The following is a 19524-nucleotide window of genomic DNA, read 5'->3' as shown; positions in this document are numbered from 1 at the left end:
TCACGCATAAAAGAACTGGCCGCGCGACATCTTATCATCTCATTCCTATTTTGGACAAACTGGCAGGCTACCAAATGTAACCTGCCCACACGGCAGAGTCTGGCAAACTCCCCCGTGGCGTACCCAATATGCCAAATACCAGTAACAATGAAGGGTCTCATTCTCCTAACTCTGAAAGAGCCCTGAATATGACACATTTCTTTAAAAAATCTCAGGGCTAGGACAAAAGAGATGTTACTGGGGCCTGCTTGAGGCAATCGACAAATAACAGGATGGTTGTGATTGATTGAAATAAATAAATAAATAAATAAAAGTGCCCGACTCTAGGCTGTTCCACCACAAACACCCATCAGCATTCCTGCTACACAACTCCCACTCTAACCCTAGATCTTCATCCTTTAAAGGGATTAATGTACCTGCATCATCCACAGGGATGGAAGGGGAAAGTCTGTAGAGTGACTAGTACTGTGCCTGGCATGCGACATTGGGTCTATGAGTACCAGAGTACTTTCTCCAAGAGCAGAGTTAATAGCTCTTGCTCTAAGGCCCAATCAAACTCATACCCCATTGGGCGCAATTTTTATGCAACATCTGTACTAGGCTAGTATCTGGAAATAAATGTAGTAATATTAAATAAACAATCTGCCTAGAAACCTATTATAACTGCTCATTTTCAACATTTATATATTCAGTCATGCAGAAGCATTTAAATAGTTTTAGCCATCACCCAATTAAGAATAGAAAAATTCGCAGCCTTACAAATGAAGTTATTTATGCTATTTTGTCATAGCCTACAAGAAAATGAATTATGCATAGATTTATTACCAGTATGAAAACTTGTCCAAATCTATAACACTTTTTGCATGATTTAATTTCCTATTCCAACTGCAATTTAAACATACAGTTTCCATTTAATTATTGCATTAACTGCAACCACGGTTATTTTTTCCTTTCCTTTTCTTCATGTGATTCTCACATGACCATAAAAAAAAAAAGCTAGACAGAAGAGACAGAGAACATGATTCCAGCAGAGATCCCAAAACCATCAGAGAGAGAATGAAGCGGCAGAGACTTTGGCCTTAAGCAACTCAGTTTCCATCCCTGGCGCCAGATATGGTCCCCCAAGTACAGAACCAGGAGTAAATCCTAAGCATCGCTGGATGTGGCCCAGACATTTTTTTTTAAACTGTCACTGTCCTCCCGTTGTTCATCGATTTGCTTGAGCGGGCCCAGTAACATCTCCATTGGAGACTTTGTTGTTACTGTCTTTGGCATATCGAATACGTCACGGGGAGCTTGCCAGGCTCTGCCGTGCGGGCGAGATACTCTCGGTAGCTTGCCGGGCTCTCCGAGAGGGGCGGAGGAATCGAACTCGGCTCGGCCATGTTGGCTGCGTGCAAGGCAAACGCCCTACCACTGTGCTATGATAAGAAAAATCAAAATCATCAGCCAGGTCTCATATTCTGGTCTATTTTTCAACTGAGTCTATTCATCCCAAGATTTTGAAACCAGAAAATCTTTGACTGAGGTCAAGGACGACAGCTCAAACCGTAGAGCACATGCCAACATGTATTGCCCACGTTTGAGTCCCTGATACCACTTGGTCGCCTCCAAGAATCCAAGCACGATGGGGGATTTCTCTACAGAAATAAATGCTTTGACTGAAAGCCCCCTTTTATTGGTTTTTTTTCTTAAGTGAATCACAGTGAGATACACAATCACAAAGTTGTTCATGATTGGGTTTCAGTCACGCAATGCTTCAACACTTGCCCCTTCACCAGTGTACATTTTTCACCACCAATGTCCCCATTTTCCCTCCAGCTTCTTTCCCTGTCTGCCTCTGTGGCAAGCAATGTCCTCTCTCTCTCTCTCTCTCTCTCTCTCTCTCTCTCTCTCTCTCTCTCTCTCTCTCTCCCCCTCTCTCTTTCTCTGTCCTCTCTCCTCTTTCTCCTCTCTCTTTTCCCATCTCTCTTTCCCTCCCTCCCTCCCTCTATCCTCCTTCCCCGTTTTGGGCATCATGGTTTTCAAAACAGATAATGAAAGGTATATTCCTTTCAACGCTCAGTTCCTGTCCAAAATGATCCTATCCAGCTATAATTGCTGAGAGCCCTTTTCCCAGCCCAAGTACTCCCAGTTCTGTGCTCGGGGACTGCTTCCCTTAGTGCTCAGGGGACACCATAGGGTGCTGACCATCTAACCCAGGTCAGCTGTCTGCAGGCAAACACCTTAATTCAGGTACTATCTTTCCAGTCTCTGGGATCAAGTTTAATAAGATTGCCTGCGTTTCATTTTCTTGTTTCACTGAAACCCTTTAATGTCCAAGCAGCTGGTCAAGAGAGTGTTATAAGGTATTTCTCCCTAAAATGGCCACCCAAGAGGGTCCAAGTATGACTTTGTCCCAAAGATCAAACAGCTGCCTATACTTTAATAAGTCACACCCACCGCTGTAGCCACGCTGTGAGAGGCGTGAGCCACATTCCTGCCCTCTGGCTCACACATGTATCCGAATAACCCACAGAAAGGATAAACCTTTGGCCCTGGCATGATAAAAATTTAAAAAGGGACCTTTATGCACCCCTCCCACTACTGAGAGATTGTTTTAAACCCACTTGCCACCATAATGCCCTAAAGGAGTGAGAAAAGAAGGAGAAGGAGGAGAGGAAGAGGAGGAGGAAGAGAAGGAGGAGAGGAAGAGGAGGAGGAGGAGGAGGAGAGGAAGAGGAGGAGGAGAGGGAGAGGAAGAGGAGGAGGAGGAGGAGGAGGAGAACAAGAACAGTGATGTGGAAGAAACTCAGCATGACTGAAACCCAATCATGAACAACTTGTAACTTTGTATCGCACTGTGATTCAATTAAAATATAGATTTAAAATAAAATATTTTTAAAAAATCAATCAATCAGGGCCGCAGCAATAGTACAAAGGGTAGGACATTTGCCTTGCACGCGGTGGACCTGGGTTCTATCCGCGGCAACCCATATGGGCGCCCAAGCATTTGGTCCCCTGAGCACAGCCAGGAGTAACTCCTGAGTGGAGAGCCAGGAGTAATCCTGGCTCTGAGCCAGGCTCTGAGCATCCTGGGTGTGACCCAAAAAGCCAAAAATAAAATCAATCAATCAGTAAGCCCACTTGCCACTTGCCTCAGCGCTTCCCTTCAGGACCCAAGTCGGGTCTCTTTTCCTTACCTCTGTCCACCCATCTCATACACACACACACACACACACACACACACACACACACACACACACCCCAAAAGAAGACATGCCAAAGACACGTGGGCCCTTAAACACCCAGTCTGCAATCACGGTGTGATGGCATTGCCTCACAGATCCAGCTTGGCCATGTCTCATCTCAGTGATGTCCCCTGGCAACCATACAAACAGGACACTAGCTGGGCGGCGCGTCTCTTACTTGCCTGCCCAACCTGGATCTGTGCTAAACTCCGTCCCTCCAGAGATCAAATGAAAATGAGACTTTATGGACAATCCTGTCGCCTTCTGCCCTGACTCTGGGCCATTCTAGCCTTTGATGCAGTGAGTGACTCCCCGCACAGTGTCTGAGCTGCTGTGGTCACTCACCCCGGCTCTGCCATGCGGCGCTGCCCTTGGAGTTTCCGTTTCTCCCACTAGAGGGCGCGCTGGCTCTACCTTGCCGCCGGACCGCACGCAGCAGCACTGGCCTGGGCTGGCGCTTTTTTTGCACATTTGCAACGACTTTAAACAGACAATTCCTCTCTCAAAACCAGAATCGCCACTTCAAATGCATCGCCACGTGCTCCTCTCTGTGACTCCCCGGCTCAAGGAGTCAGTCTGAGGCGAGGCGAGGGAGTTCGGGGTCCGTCCAGATTTGCACAAGGCTGTTCCCAGAGTGGGTCTTGCACCCGGAGAACGCCAATACCCACCTCACACTTCAAAGCCGTCCCCCACACCGCCCGCCAGCACTCACTAAAGCACCTTCCTGCAGAAAGTCCTGTTGGACCCCCAGCCAGCAACCCCTCCGTATCCAATGGAGCAATTCCTAGAGAGCAGAGGTGAGAAAATAATTCCTAAAAATCCACATCATAGGTTCTGGGCTGACTTCGCAGAAATTCCCAAAGTTTTCAGTTCATTCTCCTGCAGCCCCCTTGGCTGCACACCCTAATTCCGTGCAAGTTTTGTCCTCCAGGGAGTCAATTAATTAAAGGAAAGGAGTAGAGCGAGCCTTCGGCCAAAATCCACTCTGCAGCTCTGGACATGGCTAGGCAAGGGATGTTCAGCGACTCACGGGCCCATTGTCTCACAGATCCAGAAACCCTGCCGTGTTCCCTCTGCTCCAGTTGATCTCCTTCTACTCAAACGTGAGATCCGAAATACGCCGGCCGGTCTGCCCCCCGAATGCACCCTCACACTTCCTCCTCCTCCATCCTGATGTGCTTTTCTTCCCGGATATCTGTGGTTAACGTCAAATCAATGCACAGTGGAGCGTCTGCCCCTGACCTCTGACCTGGCAACGATAAGCACAATAGGATGGAGCTCTCTCCTGCACCTCTGCCCTCCCGTGAGACCAGGGCATCCTTCAGGCTGTGACTCACTCTAAGAGACAGACACAGGCAACTGGGCAGAAGGAGAACGATATAGTAGACGGCTGTCTCTCCTCCCCACCACCAGGAGATCCCAACTTCCCCTGGGCCTCCCGCCCCTGCCTTCTCTGCAGGTACCACCGCCGGTGTGAGCTTTGGCAAAGGTAGTCTCTGCTCACTCCCTGCTTCAAGCCCTCAAATAGTGCCCAGGTGGAGGGACAAAATCCACTGTCCTAGCTGGGATAGAGAAGGGACTGTGATGACAGTGAGGGTTGGAAGGGATCGCTCTGGATGGAAGCTGTGTGCTGAAAGTGGGCAAAGGATCAAACATGATGGCCTCTCGGTAACTGTATTGCAAACCATAATGCCCAAAAGGGGAGGGAGAGGGCTGGAGTGATATAGCACAGCCGGTAGGGCCTTTGCCTTGCACGCGGCCGACCCGGGTTCGATTCCCAGCATTCCATATGGTCCCCCAAGCACTGCCTGGAGTGGTTCCTGAGTGCAGAGCCAGGAGTAAACCCTGAGCACCGCCGGGTGTGACCCAAAAAGCAGAAAAAAAGGGGGGAGAGAGAGAGAGAGAGAGAGAGAGAGAGAGAAAGAGAGAGAGAGAGTGCTGCCATAGAGGCAGGCTAGAGGGAGGTGGCAGGAGGGATAAGGGGGGGTTATTGGTGGTGAGAAATGTGCCCTGGTGGGGGGATGGGTGTTGGAACATTATATGACTGAAAACTGATCATGAAAGCTTTGCAACTATATATCTCAGTTATTGAATTTTAACCACCCCCCCCCCGCCACTGTAGCACTGTCTTCCCATTATTCATTGATTTGCTCAAGCGGGCACCAGTAACGTCTCCATTGTGAGACTTGTTACTGTTTTTGGCATATTGAATACACCACAGGGAGCTTGCCAGGCTCTGCCGTGTAGGCAGGATACTCTCAGTAGCTTGCTGGGCTATCCCAGAGGGACAGAGGAATCGAACTCAGGTCGGCCACGTGCAAGGCAAACACCCTACCCGCTATGCTATTACTCCGGCCCTCTGCCCTCCAGCTGCCCAAGTCACATGCCAACCTCTCGACCAGGATCTCTGGGGGAGCTTCCTTGGGTCCCTGGGGTCCTTTTCTCCCCTGCCCCTCCCTACATTGCCCCCCCCACCCCCAACTGACATCATCAAGGTCTCGGCTGCAGAGAAGTTGGTATCAGTCAGTACCCTGACACATGTTCGTGGCTCCTGAAGCAAACTGGAGTTGGGTACACATCCATGTACCACACAGTGACACCCCAGTCACCGGTGACCGGGTTTACCACAGCTGGTCTCTGTGAGGTCGGGATATGCAGTGGGATGAACCACCAGTGCCGATATTCTGGAAGCATAACAGCCTGATGAGACATTTCTCAGAAAGCGTTCCTGTGTACGGAAGAGAATCCATCTACCAACCACGATCTCCGTCACCCCATGTCTCTGCCTTTGTCTTTGTTTCTGTATCTGTCTCTCTGTTTCTGTATCTCTCTCTGTCGCTGCATCTCTCTCTGCCTCTCTCTGTCTCTCTCTGTCTCTCTCTCTCTGTCTCTGTCTCTCTCCCCCTCTGTCTTCTCTCCTATACACACACATACACACTTCCCTCCATGTAGAATGGAATTTGTATGAGACCCTACCCCAAGTCCACGTGTTCACAGACACTGGCTTAGCTACTGGTGCCCAGCGTTAAGTGCTGAAGGAACGACAGTGGGTGGAGAGAAGGTGGAGGAAGGTTCGATGGTGGGTGGAGGGTGGGCAGGCTGGGCATTTGAGGAGAACTTGGAAAAGAGGGGGAAATCTCTGCTACTATATTTTTTCCAAGTGGCAACACAGGAACCTTCCATGTTAGAATTTCGAGACTAGGTTTTTTCCAGCTTGGAAATCCCAGAAACTGCGTCTTCCTCGGCCTGTCACTCCCTGTGCACGGTCTGCTGTCCGCCCTGCCTGCCCCCGCATGTCACACCCTGGCCTGCGCATTCATCTTCATCACGTGCTGTCGGGCCAGCTGCCTGGTGACTTTCTGCTTGACTCCCTCCCTCCGAGAAGCCTGAGAGCCTGAGACAGCACCATCGGATTCCATCATCGGATTCTGCCTGGGGTTTCATGCCAGAAATACAGTGACTGTCATTCCATGAACTCCCCGGCCAGTGAGCAAGAACAAAAATTGTCCATATGCCGCCTGCATGTGAATTGTTTTTTTTTTCTTAGTTTGGGGGCCATAGCTGGTGGTGCTCAGGAGGGACTCCTGGCACCGGACTTGGAGATTACTCTTGGTGGTGTTCAGGGGTGTCGGGGATCGAGCCTGAGACAGCTGCATGCAAGACAAGTGCCCTCCTCGCTGTACTATCTCTCTGGCCCCTAACTGTATTTCAAAGCAGGAAACACATTACTAATTTTTAACACCAAAGCAATAAATAAATGGGCTTGACAAATGTCAAGACGGTAATAAGCATGTAATACCAAAGTCCAGTCACTGAGAAAGCAAGGAATCGTGTGTTGATCCTGGCTGTGACATCAGCATTCCCTGTGACCTAGGGTCAGGCAGTCAGCAACGTGGGGCTCTGTGGAACTGTCCTTCCAGCCCCACTGCGAGCATTAATCTGTGTGGCCCACGGAAGCGATTCTGCTCCAAAGCCCTGAGGAAGCAGAGGATGAGATTTCTAAACCCCAAGCTCACGGGTTAGGTTTGGCTTTACTGTGGCAAATACATATTTTTCATGATGTTTTCTTCACCTTCCCTGTCTCTTCTGAACAATGGTTTTTCCTCTGTTCTCTGACATTTTTATTTCATTTTTTTAATTGAATCACTATGATATATACAGTTACAAAGCTGTTCATGATCGAGTTTTAGTCATACAATGTTCCAACACCCATCCCTCCACCAGTGTCCATTTCCCACCACCAACTGTCCCTAGTTTCCCTCCCACTACCCATCTCCAGCCTGTCTCCTATGGCAGGCACTTTCTTTCCTTCACCCTTCCTCCCTCCCTCCATCATTCTCTTTCTCTCTCTCTCTGTCTCTCTCTGTCTCTCTGTCTGTCTGTATCTATCTCTCTGTTTCTCTCTTTCTTTCTCTCTCTTTATCTCTCTCTCTGTCTCTCCCTCTCTCTCTGTTTTTGGGCGTTACGGTTTGCAATATGGGTACTGAGAGATTATCATGTTTGTTTCTTTACCTCTTTTCAGCACGCGATTCTTATCCAGAGTGATCATTCCCAACTATCTTTGTCATAGTGGTCCCTTCTCTACCCCAACTGTCTTCTCCATGCTACATCGACTGACAGAATACTATACAGCTATTAGGAAAAAATGGAGTCATGAAATTCTCTTCTACAAACAATGATTTATGCAGTAATACTGGCCCCTTGTCATCATAAGCCTACAATAAGCATAGGACACTGGATGAACTGACCACTGAGTAAGGAGACCTTTGCCTTCAGTTTGAAATGAAACAGGGGGAGGCGGGGGGCGGTTATTTTTATTGTCGCCAAACTGGAGGTCTAGGGAAGCATCTAAGTCCTCGTTTCCTGTAAATTTGTTCAAGAAGAGCCTTAGGATCTGATGCCACTCTGTCTTTTCCCCCTTTTCTCCTTTTAAAATGCAGGTACTAGGGTCTAGGGAGATAGTACAGCTGGTAAGGTGTTTGCCTTGCATGCGGTCAACCCAGATTCAATCCCTAGCATCCCATATGGTCCCCTGAGCACCACCAGGAGTAATTTCCGAGTGCAGAGCCAGGAGTAACCTGTAATCATCATCGGGAATAACCCTCACCCCCACCCCCCAAAAAAGTAAAATTAAAACACAAGGACTAGACTTGAGAGAAAGTGCAGGCTTAAGTCACCTGCCACTTGTTCACTGGATAGACCCTGAGCACAGAGCTAGAGGTAGGCCCTGAACACCATCAAGTAAACCCTCCCCCAAATAAAAAGTGAATTGTTAATTGTGGAGAATAATGGCACCCACCTTGTGGGTGAGTGTGTGCCACTGTTTATATGCCATTATTCTTTGTGTGCCATTAAAGAAACCACAGCTCCAAAGCCCTGGGTATGACATGAGATCTGGAGGGTTCATTCAGCATCAGTTAGCAGTAACTGCATCAACAAGCACGTGTCTGGGAGTCTGGCCTCACACTTCTTTTCTGAAGGACACCCTTCCCACCCCACCATTTCCCATGGAATCGTCAACTTCAAGTTAAATTCAACTGAACTCCCTCCATGTGCTTTTGTCTCCCCCACACCCATCCCCCAACCAACAGCATTGTGGATGGAAGGGTTGGCTCAGCCATGACCTTGCCAAGCCCTGTTCTCAAGGTCATTTCAATGGCACGAAGCTCAAGGGCCAGAGTTACACGCCATAATGAGGACAAAAGCCTCATCAATGGGTGAGCATGTCATGACACTGAGTTCAGCTCTAGTTCTTTGTAAATGATTGTTTCAAGAAGTTCACAAGGTAGGACCACAAAGGAGGGAAGAGAGGTTTAAATCCACATTAGGAGAGGATGGCCCCGCCACTCCAACACTTTTTGTTCTCCAACAAAATAACAAAAATAACAATATTGGGGCTGGAGTGATAGCACAGCAGGTAGGGCACTTGCCTTGCACGTGGCCGACCCGAGTTCGATTCCCAGCATCCCATATGGTCCCCCAGCACCGCCAGGAGTAATTCTGAGTGCTAAGCCAGGAGTAAGTAACCCCTGTGCAATGCCGGCTGTGACCCAAAATGAAAAAAAGATAAATAAATAACAATATTGCTCACATTGGGGCTGGAGGGATAGCACAGCGGTAGGGCGTTCGCCTTACAAGTGGCCAACATGGCCGACCCGAGTTCGATTCCTCCGCCCCTCTCGGAGAGCCCGGCAAGCTACTGAGAGTATTCGATATGCCAGACACAGTAACAACAAAGTCTCCAATGGAGACGTTACTGGGCCCACTCGAGCAAATCGACCATCAACGGGAGGGCCTTTACCTTTACCTTTTACCTATTGCTCAAATAATGGAGAAGTAGAGAACCGGTCAAAACAATTCCAATCACTACCAGTCAGGCAATTCAGTGAAAAGAAGAGAAAAGAAAGTCTTTTCTCACCAGAAAACGCTACCAAAGAAAGAATCCAGCATGGCATGGACTGCCTCCTCCCGGTGCGGATACCGAGGAAAATCAAGACGGTTTCAGAAATTATCTACAGGAGAGGTTCAGTCCTCATGGAAGGGGCACTTACTGGACATTCGCTAAATTAACAGAGAATGACGGGTCGGAAATAGTCTGACAAGAAACAATCCTTGGGAATAATTTACAATCTTTTATTTTGCTTTTTTGTTTGTTGTTTGGGGGCCACACCTGGAGGTGCTCAGGGCCTACTCCTGGCTCTGCACTCAGGAATCACTCAGGATGCCAGGATCGAACCCGGGCCCGCTGCATGCAAGCGAAGCACCTTACCCACTGTACTATCTCTCTGGCCTTATATCTTTTTAAAGAAATATCATTGGAAATGATTGTTTTCTAACAAAAAAAATTTAAGATCTCTTTTTCAGTACTCTTCATAAATAACAGAACTGGAGAGATGAATGGCTTGACCTGGCACAACACTTTATTTTCAGTCGGTATCTAGAAGAACATTTAAAGGTGTTGAACAGCTTGTTTTATTCCTCTTCTTAGCAACTTTATTTTAGCACTTTATTTTCTGCTGTGTGTACCACTGTCTAGATTTTAACTGGGCTATGAGTAGATCAGGCTTCCAAAGGAAAAGATGGGTATTGTGAAATCTGTTTTTTAAAATTTAGCATTCTTTTAGAACCTTAATTGTGACCATTTGTGTTCTAGAGCTGTTTCACATAATTGCCATCTACACCACAAGGCGGCTGTTTTATTTCTTCGAGTTTAATTGAAACCCAGAGGACAGCCACTCCGGATCGTTCAGAAATATAGAACACTAATGAGTAAAGCATCTGATACTTACGCTCCCTTTAGACTTTCTGGATCCGACAATAGGAGGTAGTGAAGAGGCTTTCTGGCTGTGGAAACAAATTGCAATTTAGAAATCAGAATGTTATTTGCAAAGAACATCGAATGCAAGATAATCATCATTCCCACGCTATTGTTGCAACCTGGACCTCAAATGTCTGCTAGTATTAGTGTTTCACAAACATAATACTGACCTTCTCGAATTCACAAAGTCCACCGTAAAATTTCCAAACTCCATTCCAAAAGATTTTCGACCTTGGATACCCCTTCAACTGGTGCTTGCAAATAAACTTGTAGCATCCCCAGAAAAAAAAAAACTGCTGCATTTGTATTAAAATCCCCAGTTTTTTCTTTATAGTTCCAAAGAAAAAGTGTTTCCCAAACTGAGGAATGGTTTTTTCTGGGGTTAAAAATCAAGAATTGGGCAGGAAGGGCTGGAAAGATAGCACAGTGGGTAGAGTGTTTGCCTTGCACGCAGCTGACCCGGGTTCGATTCCCAGCATCCCATATGGTCCCCTGAGCACCATCAGGAGTAATTCCCGAGTGCAGAGCCAGGAGTAACCCCTGTGCATTGCCAGGTGTGACCCAAAAAAGGGGGGGAAAGAAGAATTGGGCAGGAGTGCTAGTACAGTGGGTAAGGCATTTATCTTGCATGTAGCTCACCTGGGTTCAATTCCCGTCATCCCTTATGATCTCCTGAGAACTGCATAGAGTAATTCCTGAGTACAACAGCAGGACCAACCCCAGAGTATCCATGAGTATGGCCCCAAGACCAAAAGTAAATAAATGAATAAAATTCAAGATATTGGGGCTAGAGCAACATAGGGGGCAGAGCATTTGTCTTGCACATTGCCAACTCGGGTTCAATTCAGAACCTCATATATGTTTCCCCAAGCCTTGACAGAAATGGTCCCTGAGCACAGAACCAGGAGTCAGCCCCGAGCACTGCAAAGTGTGCCCCCCCCAACCAAAAAAAACATGAACTTTCCTTTGTTATATACTGTCTGCTACCATCAGCAGGTCAGAATCGCATTGAGATTCAGGAAGCTTCTGAACCAGTCATCCTCAGACACATAAGCGCAAAGCATCTTGGTTTATAAGAATAAGTTGTTTCAACTAAGGAAAAGACCATCTTAAAATGCAGGTGAAGCTCTCCAAACATAGAGGGTGCACAGATAAAGGTGAATCTTATTCATTTGTCGGAGAGAGGCTGTTCTAAATCCTAGCTCTGTCCTGTCCAGTAAACTTGGTGACGCAGGCAGACTCCTGCAACACGACGCGGCAGAGAGCATGAAGGATTTGGCGTCACAGTTGGCTAAGTCCGGTTGGCAGTAGCGATGCTGCTAAAGAATTCTAAAGTGCTGGAAATCCGTGAGCTTTCAGCATATTTCCAACTCTGCCCTGATGTTCCATTTCACCTAGTCCGCATTTATACGTGCTCCCTGGCCTCTCAATCAAGCTACCCCAATTGCAAGTTGAAGGCAAACAAATTAGTCATATTCAGCTCTGTCTCTGCAAATAGGAGATGCCCTGAACAGTGGACAATCACGGTTTCAAGAGACAAGTGATCAAGTAGCGCCTCATCAAATACAAATACATGACATTTTGAATACAAATACATGACATTTTGTAGAGACAAAAAGTTTAAGAGCCTAGGACATAATTAAGGTGTGATATTTAAACGTTTGCATGTACTAACTAATCTGATCGCAAGTGAAATTATATTAAAATTGGTACAAAGAGATATAAAATAAATTTTCGATACCTTTAGATGTTCTTTTAGATGCCAACTGAAAAATTATGTGATCTAAAATAAATATTTATGACATTACTAAAGCTTCTAATAACGTTTGTGTAGAAGCTCACTGTCCTTGTATTCATCATAAGACTAAATATTTATATTATTATAAGTATATAAACCTATTAAAATTATTACAAGGTTTAAATACTACATATTCTTACACAGACTTTCCCAAATTATTTTTCTATGCAACCATTCTCAATCTCCAATCAGAGCTATGTGAATTGTATAACACATGTTTTCTATTCTAACTGTTTAGCAACATTATATAAGATACACCAGTTGTCAGGAAAAAAATTAATGCCAGACAAAAGATATATGAAATATGAGAAGTGAGTGAGGATGAAGACTTACCCATAAGGCCTTCTCACTGCTGACTTGTCAAAAAGCAATTCAGTATAAGGTAATTTCTTAAATTTATCTCTGCCAACAGCCACATAAAATTGTCCATTCTCCAACTCTGACCCGCTCTCGACCAACTTTCCTTCTAAAGTATAGAGTCTGCAAAAATATGAATGTCAACTGGAATTTTTACAAGTCATTTTTAAAAAAAACTTAAAACTACAAATTGAATAAAGACATTCCACTCTTCACCTAGCTCCTGTGTCACTATTCTAAGTATGAAATTAATTATACATCTGTTATCACGTGACTATATATCCAGCTGTGTGTTTCATGCCATAATAAGCCTGATAATCTAACACAAAGACAAAACAGGATAAACAAAACAATCTAGAAATCGCTACTGTATTAATACTTTATGTATTTATTTAGTTGCTGTTTGGGTCACATCCAGGCGTACTCAGGGGCTACCCCAGACTCTGTGCTCAAGGTCGAGGGGGTCCTTTATGGAGGTGTTTAGGGAACAAACCTGTGCCAAGAATGGAATGTGGGCCTCCAGCACACAAAACACACAAAGCATGCGCTCAGCCTCCCAAGCTATCTCTCTAGACCAGCCCTCAAGAGCTTAAGAGGGAAAGAATTAACTTGCACAGATATTGATGTTTCAAAGTTCCACTTGTTTGGACATTCGAGTCTTCTCGCTATATTTTTGTGGGTTCTTTTCAAGTGGGTTTTTTTTCCTTAATGTATGGACCAGGTTGACAAGTCCCGTGACTGTATTCTGTGTAAGAGCAGCCCTCAGCCAAAATGTGCTATGCAAACCACAGACCTGGTTGAGAAGACAAGAATGGGAACGGCAGGAGGGAAAGGGCCATTGCTGGCATTTAATGATGCAGAACTGCATAGCATTCATGCTTCTCTCTCTTTCTTTTTTTCTTGCCTTCCCTCATCTTCCCAGAACCAAGGGGTTTCACGAGAACTTCCCTTTACAGTAAAGTGACCCACAGACTACAGTGAATGGCTGACTTATTAAATGAACAGTGACCGTTTCACTATATTTTAAAGGAACCACAAACTTTTTTTTTAATTTTTTTTATCAGACCTGGGAAAAACAGACTAGTAGAAAAAACACATTAAAAAAGTGTATATTTGAAGCTTGTAATTATTTTTGAAGCTGTCAACTAGAAGGATTTTAAGATAGTCTTTTTTTTAATTCTCTAAGTTCTCAGAAAGGATCTGGAGAGCAGGCACGGGGGTCTCCAGCATTTGTGCATTGCTGGCAGAAACACACCTCGGTACCACGGTTATGAAAAACAGTATAGATATTCCTCAAAAAATCAAAATAGAAATTCCACGTGGTCATTGCATGTCTTTGAATTTACCTGAAGAACCCAACGCCCCAATGCAAAGAGATAGATGCATCCTGGCCCATCACATCATTATCCATGAGAGTAAGCATCTACCAACAGATGACTGGCTGAGAGGAATGGAGTATATGCACAATGGGCTCCAACTCAACTATCCAAATACCTGAAACTCTGCCTTTTATATTTGAAATGTCAGATGGAGAAAGACAAACATCATATGATTTCAACCACATCTATCTGAAGAAACAGAATGGATGAATTCAAGAAAACAAAGGTTAACTTTTTCAAGAAAAAGTTCTCAGCGGCTTTATATTACATCTTTTTTTTTTCTTTTTGGGTGACACCCGGCAATGCACAGGGGTTACTCCCGGCTCATGTACTCAGAAATTACTCCTGCCGGTGCTTGGGGGACCATATGGGATGCTGGGAATCAAACCCAGGTCGACTGTATATAAGGCAAACGTCCCGCCCACTGTGATTAAGGTTAGTGACATTTACAAAGAGTGGGAAAAAGCCTTCCTGATTTCCTGATCTGTCTATGTATTTTTTTGATAAGGAAAAATATCTGTATTATATGGAGCCAAGTACAATGGAATAGAAAATAAAAATAAAATGCCCTGAAATGTGACTGAGTTGGTACAAAGATGCTAAAGTTTCATTATTCCACACCTAGAAATACAATTTCCAAGACTTGATGTGTTATTTCTGGTTTTCCTGACCTAAACCAGGGTTTCCAAAGAACAGCTTGCTCTACTTGACAATCTTTCATGGAAAGGGAAGAAGCCTCCTGTGCAATGCTGGATGTGAACCTCTGTCCATTATATGGTAGAAGTTGCCACTGCCCCCAATCAGGTGTGATTCTGGACACTGTGAGATGGCCCACAGGCCCGCTGGATACAGATATTCTTCCTTCACTTTTCTTCAAAATAAGAATGTCTGTATCAATGGGGCAGTAGGATGGCAAGGAATTAAAAGGCAGCTTAGAGGAGGACTGGGCACTGGTTGGAATCTAACCACAAGCGTGTGTGGAGTGGAGAGTAGGTAAGATAGAGAATGGACCAGTAGGATACTAATAGTTGGAAATGATCACGCTGGACAAGAACTGAGTGTTTAAAGTAGGTAAAGAGATATACACAACAACCCTTCAGTGTCTGTATTGCAAACCACAATGCTTAAAAGGAGAAAGGGAGAAGAGAGAGAGAAGGAGGGAGGTAGGCAAGGAGGGAGGGAGGGAAAGAGGGAGGGAGAGAGGGAGGGAGGGAGGAAGAGAGGGAGGGAGGGAGGAAGAGAGGGAGGGAGGGAGGGAGGAAGTCCAAAGATTTAGTCATGTTCTGTTTAAAAGTGGGAATGACCCAAGTGAGCAGCAACTAAATCTCACTCATATTTGACAATACATTAAGAACTACATTTCTCAGGGCTGGAGCGATAGCACAGCTGGTAGGGCATTTGCCTTGCACATGGCCAACCCAGTTCAGTTCCCAGCATCCCATATGGTCCCCTGAGCACCGCCAGGGTAATTCCTGAGTGCAGAGCCAGGAGTAAGATCTGTGTATTGCTGGGTGTAACCCAAAAATTTAAAAAAAAAAACTTACCTTTCTCCAGTACTGATGGGGATGTGGGGGGGGGGGGGAGGGGAAGGAACCTTCATCCACTGTGAGTGAGACTGTCATATGGTTCTGCCTCTATGGAAAACTATATGAACACTCCTCAAAAATGAAATAATTAAGTTCCCATTTGACCCAGCAATCCAATTCTTGACATCCATCCCAAGGGACCAAGAACACTATTTAGAAAAGACATTTATATTCCTATGTTAACTGCAGCACTAATCACAATAGCCAAGATCTTGAAAACAACAAGTGTCCAAGAACAGATGACTAGACAAAGAAACCAAACTACCCAGGCTGGAGTGATAGCACAGCAGGTAGGGTGTTTGCCTTGTACATGGCCAACCTGGGTTCGATTCCCAGCATTCCATATGGCCCCCCAGCAATGGCAGGAGTAATTCCTGAATGCAGAGCCAGGAGTAACCCTTGTGCATTGCTGGGTGTGACCCAAACACACAAAAAAGAAACCAAACTACTCAACTCTTAGAAAAGATGAAATCACAGAGTTCACTGTAACGTGGAGGGTCTCTTGGTGAGTGAAGTCAGTCAGACGAAGAAGCACAGATACAGAATGATCTCTCAGACATGGAATATAAAGAAAGAGCAACTGGCCAATGATAGATCCCAAAAACTGACTTACAGATCTCAGTCTGACAAGGGCATAAGTTGGAGGGGTTGTAGGGAGCTTGAAACATTAGTGGAGGGATATAAACATTCTGGTGATGGATTGAGCCATGTTACATGTTACCATGTTACAATTGAAATGTCCCTGTCGAGGTGTCCATTGAGGGCAGGCAGGAGGATCATGGGAACAATGGTGAAAGGAAGTTGACACTGGTGAAGGGGTTGGTGTCAAATATTGTACGCCTAAAATTCAACTATCAATAACTTTGTAAATGATGGTTCTTTAAATAAAATTTATGAAATAAAATAATTTTAAAATAAATAAGAGGAAAAAAATAACATGACTTTTCTCATAAAGTTGCTGAGTTAACTAAGTTCAAAATGTAAAAAAATAACACTTGGAAAAAATCCTTGAACATAAGAAATGATCAAGATGTTGTTGTATATAAAATAAATCAAATTAAGAAGCAATTAAATACTATTTTCACCCCAATGTGAGTACAAAGACAAAATGTTTATTAGTTTCACAGCACAGATGGGAGTGTGAAAAGCAAACCTTCTATGTACTTTGGGTGACAATATAAATTAGCACAAATTCTTTGGAAACAGTTGGAAATATCTATCTAGACATAAAAGACACTTACTACTTGACACAGAAATTAACTTCCTCACCATCAATCTTCTGATATACTTTGTCTTATGCAAAAGCATGTACATCTATGAATAACACCAAAATCTTGGAAATGACCTAAATTTCCATCAAGGAAGACCATTAACGTAAGACAGGATAAGGGGCTGAAGCGATAGCACAGTGGGTAAAGCGTTTTCCTTGCACACGGCCCGACCCAGGTTCGATTCTCAGCAACCCACATGGTACCCTGAGCATGGCCAGGAGTAATTCCTGAGTGCATGAACCTGGAGTAACCCCTGTGCATCACTGGGTGTGACCCAAAAAGCAAAAAAAAAAAAAAAAAATAGAACATAAGACAGGACAGGGCCCAGCACACAAAATATTTCATAGTGGGGAAAGTGAATAAGATACAGCTATTTTTTGCTGACAAGAATAATCAAGATTTGTTATTATGAAAAAAAAGGTATGATCAAATATTTGTTTGCATGTGTATTTCTATTTGTGTTTTTTAGAAATAAAAGATGGGCTGGAGCGATAGCACAGTGGGTAGGGCATTTGCCTTACACACAGCCAACATGGCCAACCCGAGTTTGATTCCTCTGCCCCTCTCTAGAGCCCAACAAGCTACCGAGAGTATCTCGCCCACATAGCAGAGCCTGGCAAGCTCCCTGTGACGTATTCAATATGCCAAACACAGTAACAACAAGTCTCAAAACGGAGACATTACTGGGCCCGCTCAAGCAAATTAATGAACAATGGGAGGACAGTGACAGAAATAAAAGATACATGTGCCTTCATATTCATAAACTATTTCTAGAATGGTACAGGAAAGTAGGGAGAGAGGATTTTGGGCCTAAGATAAGAGGAGAAGTTTTTATTTATATATATTGTCAGTTTGAATTCTTTCCTATATTGAAGCATTCAATTCAAACAAGAGTTAAAAATTGCAATGGTTATAAATGGGCAAATAGTGACATATGTGAATATGCATAAGCTTATCTGTGTCTACATTTACCCAGAAGGCACATAAACAACTATTTGATAACCTATCTCATCATATAGATCATGAAGAGCTAGAGATAAGCAAAAAGGCATAAAAGCAGGAAAATAGAATTATACTCTACCAGTGGAAGGTTTTGGAGTGAGATAAAAAAAAACTCTATATTTCAAATATTGTTGGGTCCTATGTTAGATCTATTCCTATCATGACCTAGACATGTGAATATTATATAAAACCCTCCCTCAAAAGAGGAAATGAAGTCTGCCTCCAGTCAAGGATAACTTCACAGTCATCACTATTTAAAAACCATGACTTCTGACATGGAGAATATCAGACTGAGTGAATTGAGTCAGAAGAAAAGGGACATAGAATGACTGCACTCATTTGTGGGATATAAAAAATAAATAAATAAAAGTAGTATGAGACTTGGGTTGGAGCAATAGCACAGTGGGTAGGGCATTTGCCTTGCATGCAGCCAACATGGCTGACCCGAGTTCGAATCCTCCACCCCTCTCAGAGAGCCCAGCAAGCTACCGAGAGTATCTCACCCGCACAGCAAAGCCTGGCAAGCTACCCATGATATGCCAAACACAGTAACAAGTGTCACAATGGAGACGTTACTGGGCCCGCTCGAGCAAATTGATGAACAATGGGAGGACAGTGACACTGACAGTATGAGACTATTACCCAAGGACAGTAGAAACAAGGGCCATGAGGACTGGCCCACAATTGGAAGTTCGCCACAAGTCAGGGTGGAAGGGCAGTTCGTATAGAGAGGGGACAACTGTGACAATGATAGTCGGAAATGATCACTCTGGACAAGAATTGAATGCTCCATGTAGGTATAGGGACATACATGATAAACTTTTAGTATCTGTACTGCAAACCATAATGACTAAAAGAAAAAAGAAAAAGGGAACAAGAGAGAAAGAGAGAGAGAGGAGAGAGAGAGAGAGAGAGAGAGAGAGAGAGAGAGAGAGAGAGGAAAAGTGCCTGCCGTAGAGGCAGATTAGGGGTGGGAGGTGGAAGAAGAGAAACTGGGGACTTTGGTGGTGGGAAATGTACACTGGTGAAGGGATGGGTGTTGGAATACTTATCAAAGCCCAATCATGAACAACTTTGTAACTGTATCTCATGTTGATTTAATTTCTTAAATAAAAACCATGACTTTAATCTTCACTTACATTTCAGTAAGTGACAAAAATCTCCTGTCTCTTCAAGTTCTGACACTTCCTGTTACTCATCCTTTCTGTCTCGCCTGCTCCTTAAACTCTCTATCCACCTCCTGATGTCTATTGTGTATCCTACACGGGTCATTTCCATCATTGAATAACCATAAATATCTTCTGAGTGGAAACAGCTAACAAAGAGACAAGAAGCGAACTATTTTCCTTCAAACATGCCCTCCCGAACTAAAGCACTGTTGACCCAACCTTTTGTAAAGATACTTATATTTGTCCCAGTGATGCTACATGCCAAGGAATGGTCTAAGCTTTGTATGAGGATTATCTTGTTCTTTTAAAAATAAAAAATAAAAAAAATCAAGAAAGTTTTATTCCTTACCCACCTCACAGGTAAAGAAAACTAGAGCCTCTCCAGTGAGTCAAAAATCAAATCTGGGGGCCAGG

General features: G+C 44.5%; 1 protein-coding gene across 1 annotated transcript in view; it reads right to left on the bottom strand.

Annotated features, from left to right (window-relative positions):
• The window catches only part of DCDC2 (doublecortin domain containing 2), a 161814-nt gene that overhangs the window by 88119 nt on the left and 54171 nt on the right, over positions 1–19524 (bottom strand). The window contains exons 6-7 of the mRNA XM_056132393.1: positions 12680–12826; positions 10520–10574 (exon numbers count right to left, since the gene is read on the bottom strand). Of these exons, the coding sequence (XP_055988368.1) occupies positions 10520–10574; positions 12680–12826 (202 nt within the window). The remainder of the gene's footprint in view (positions 1–10519; positions 10575–12679; positions 12827–19524) is intronic.

Source organism: Sorex fumeus, unplaced genomic scaffold (genome assembly GCF_029834395.1).
Source record: "Sorex fumeus unplaced genomic scaffold, SorFum_2.1 ptg000094l, whole genome shotgun sequence".
NCBI classification, from domain to species: domain Eukaryota; kingdom Metazoa; phylum Chordata; class Mammalia; order Eulipotyphla; family Soricidae; genus Sorex; species Sorex fumeus.
This window is presented reverse-complemented; position numbering and strand designations above follow the sequence as displayed.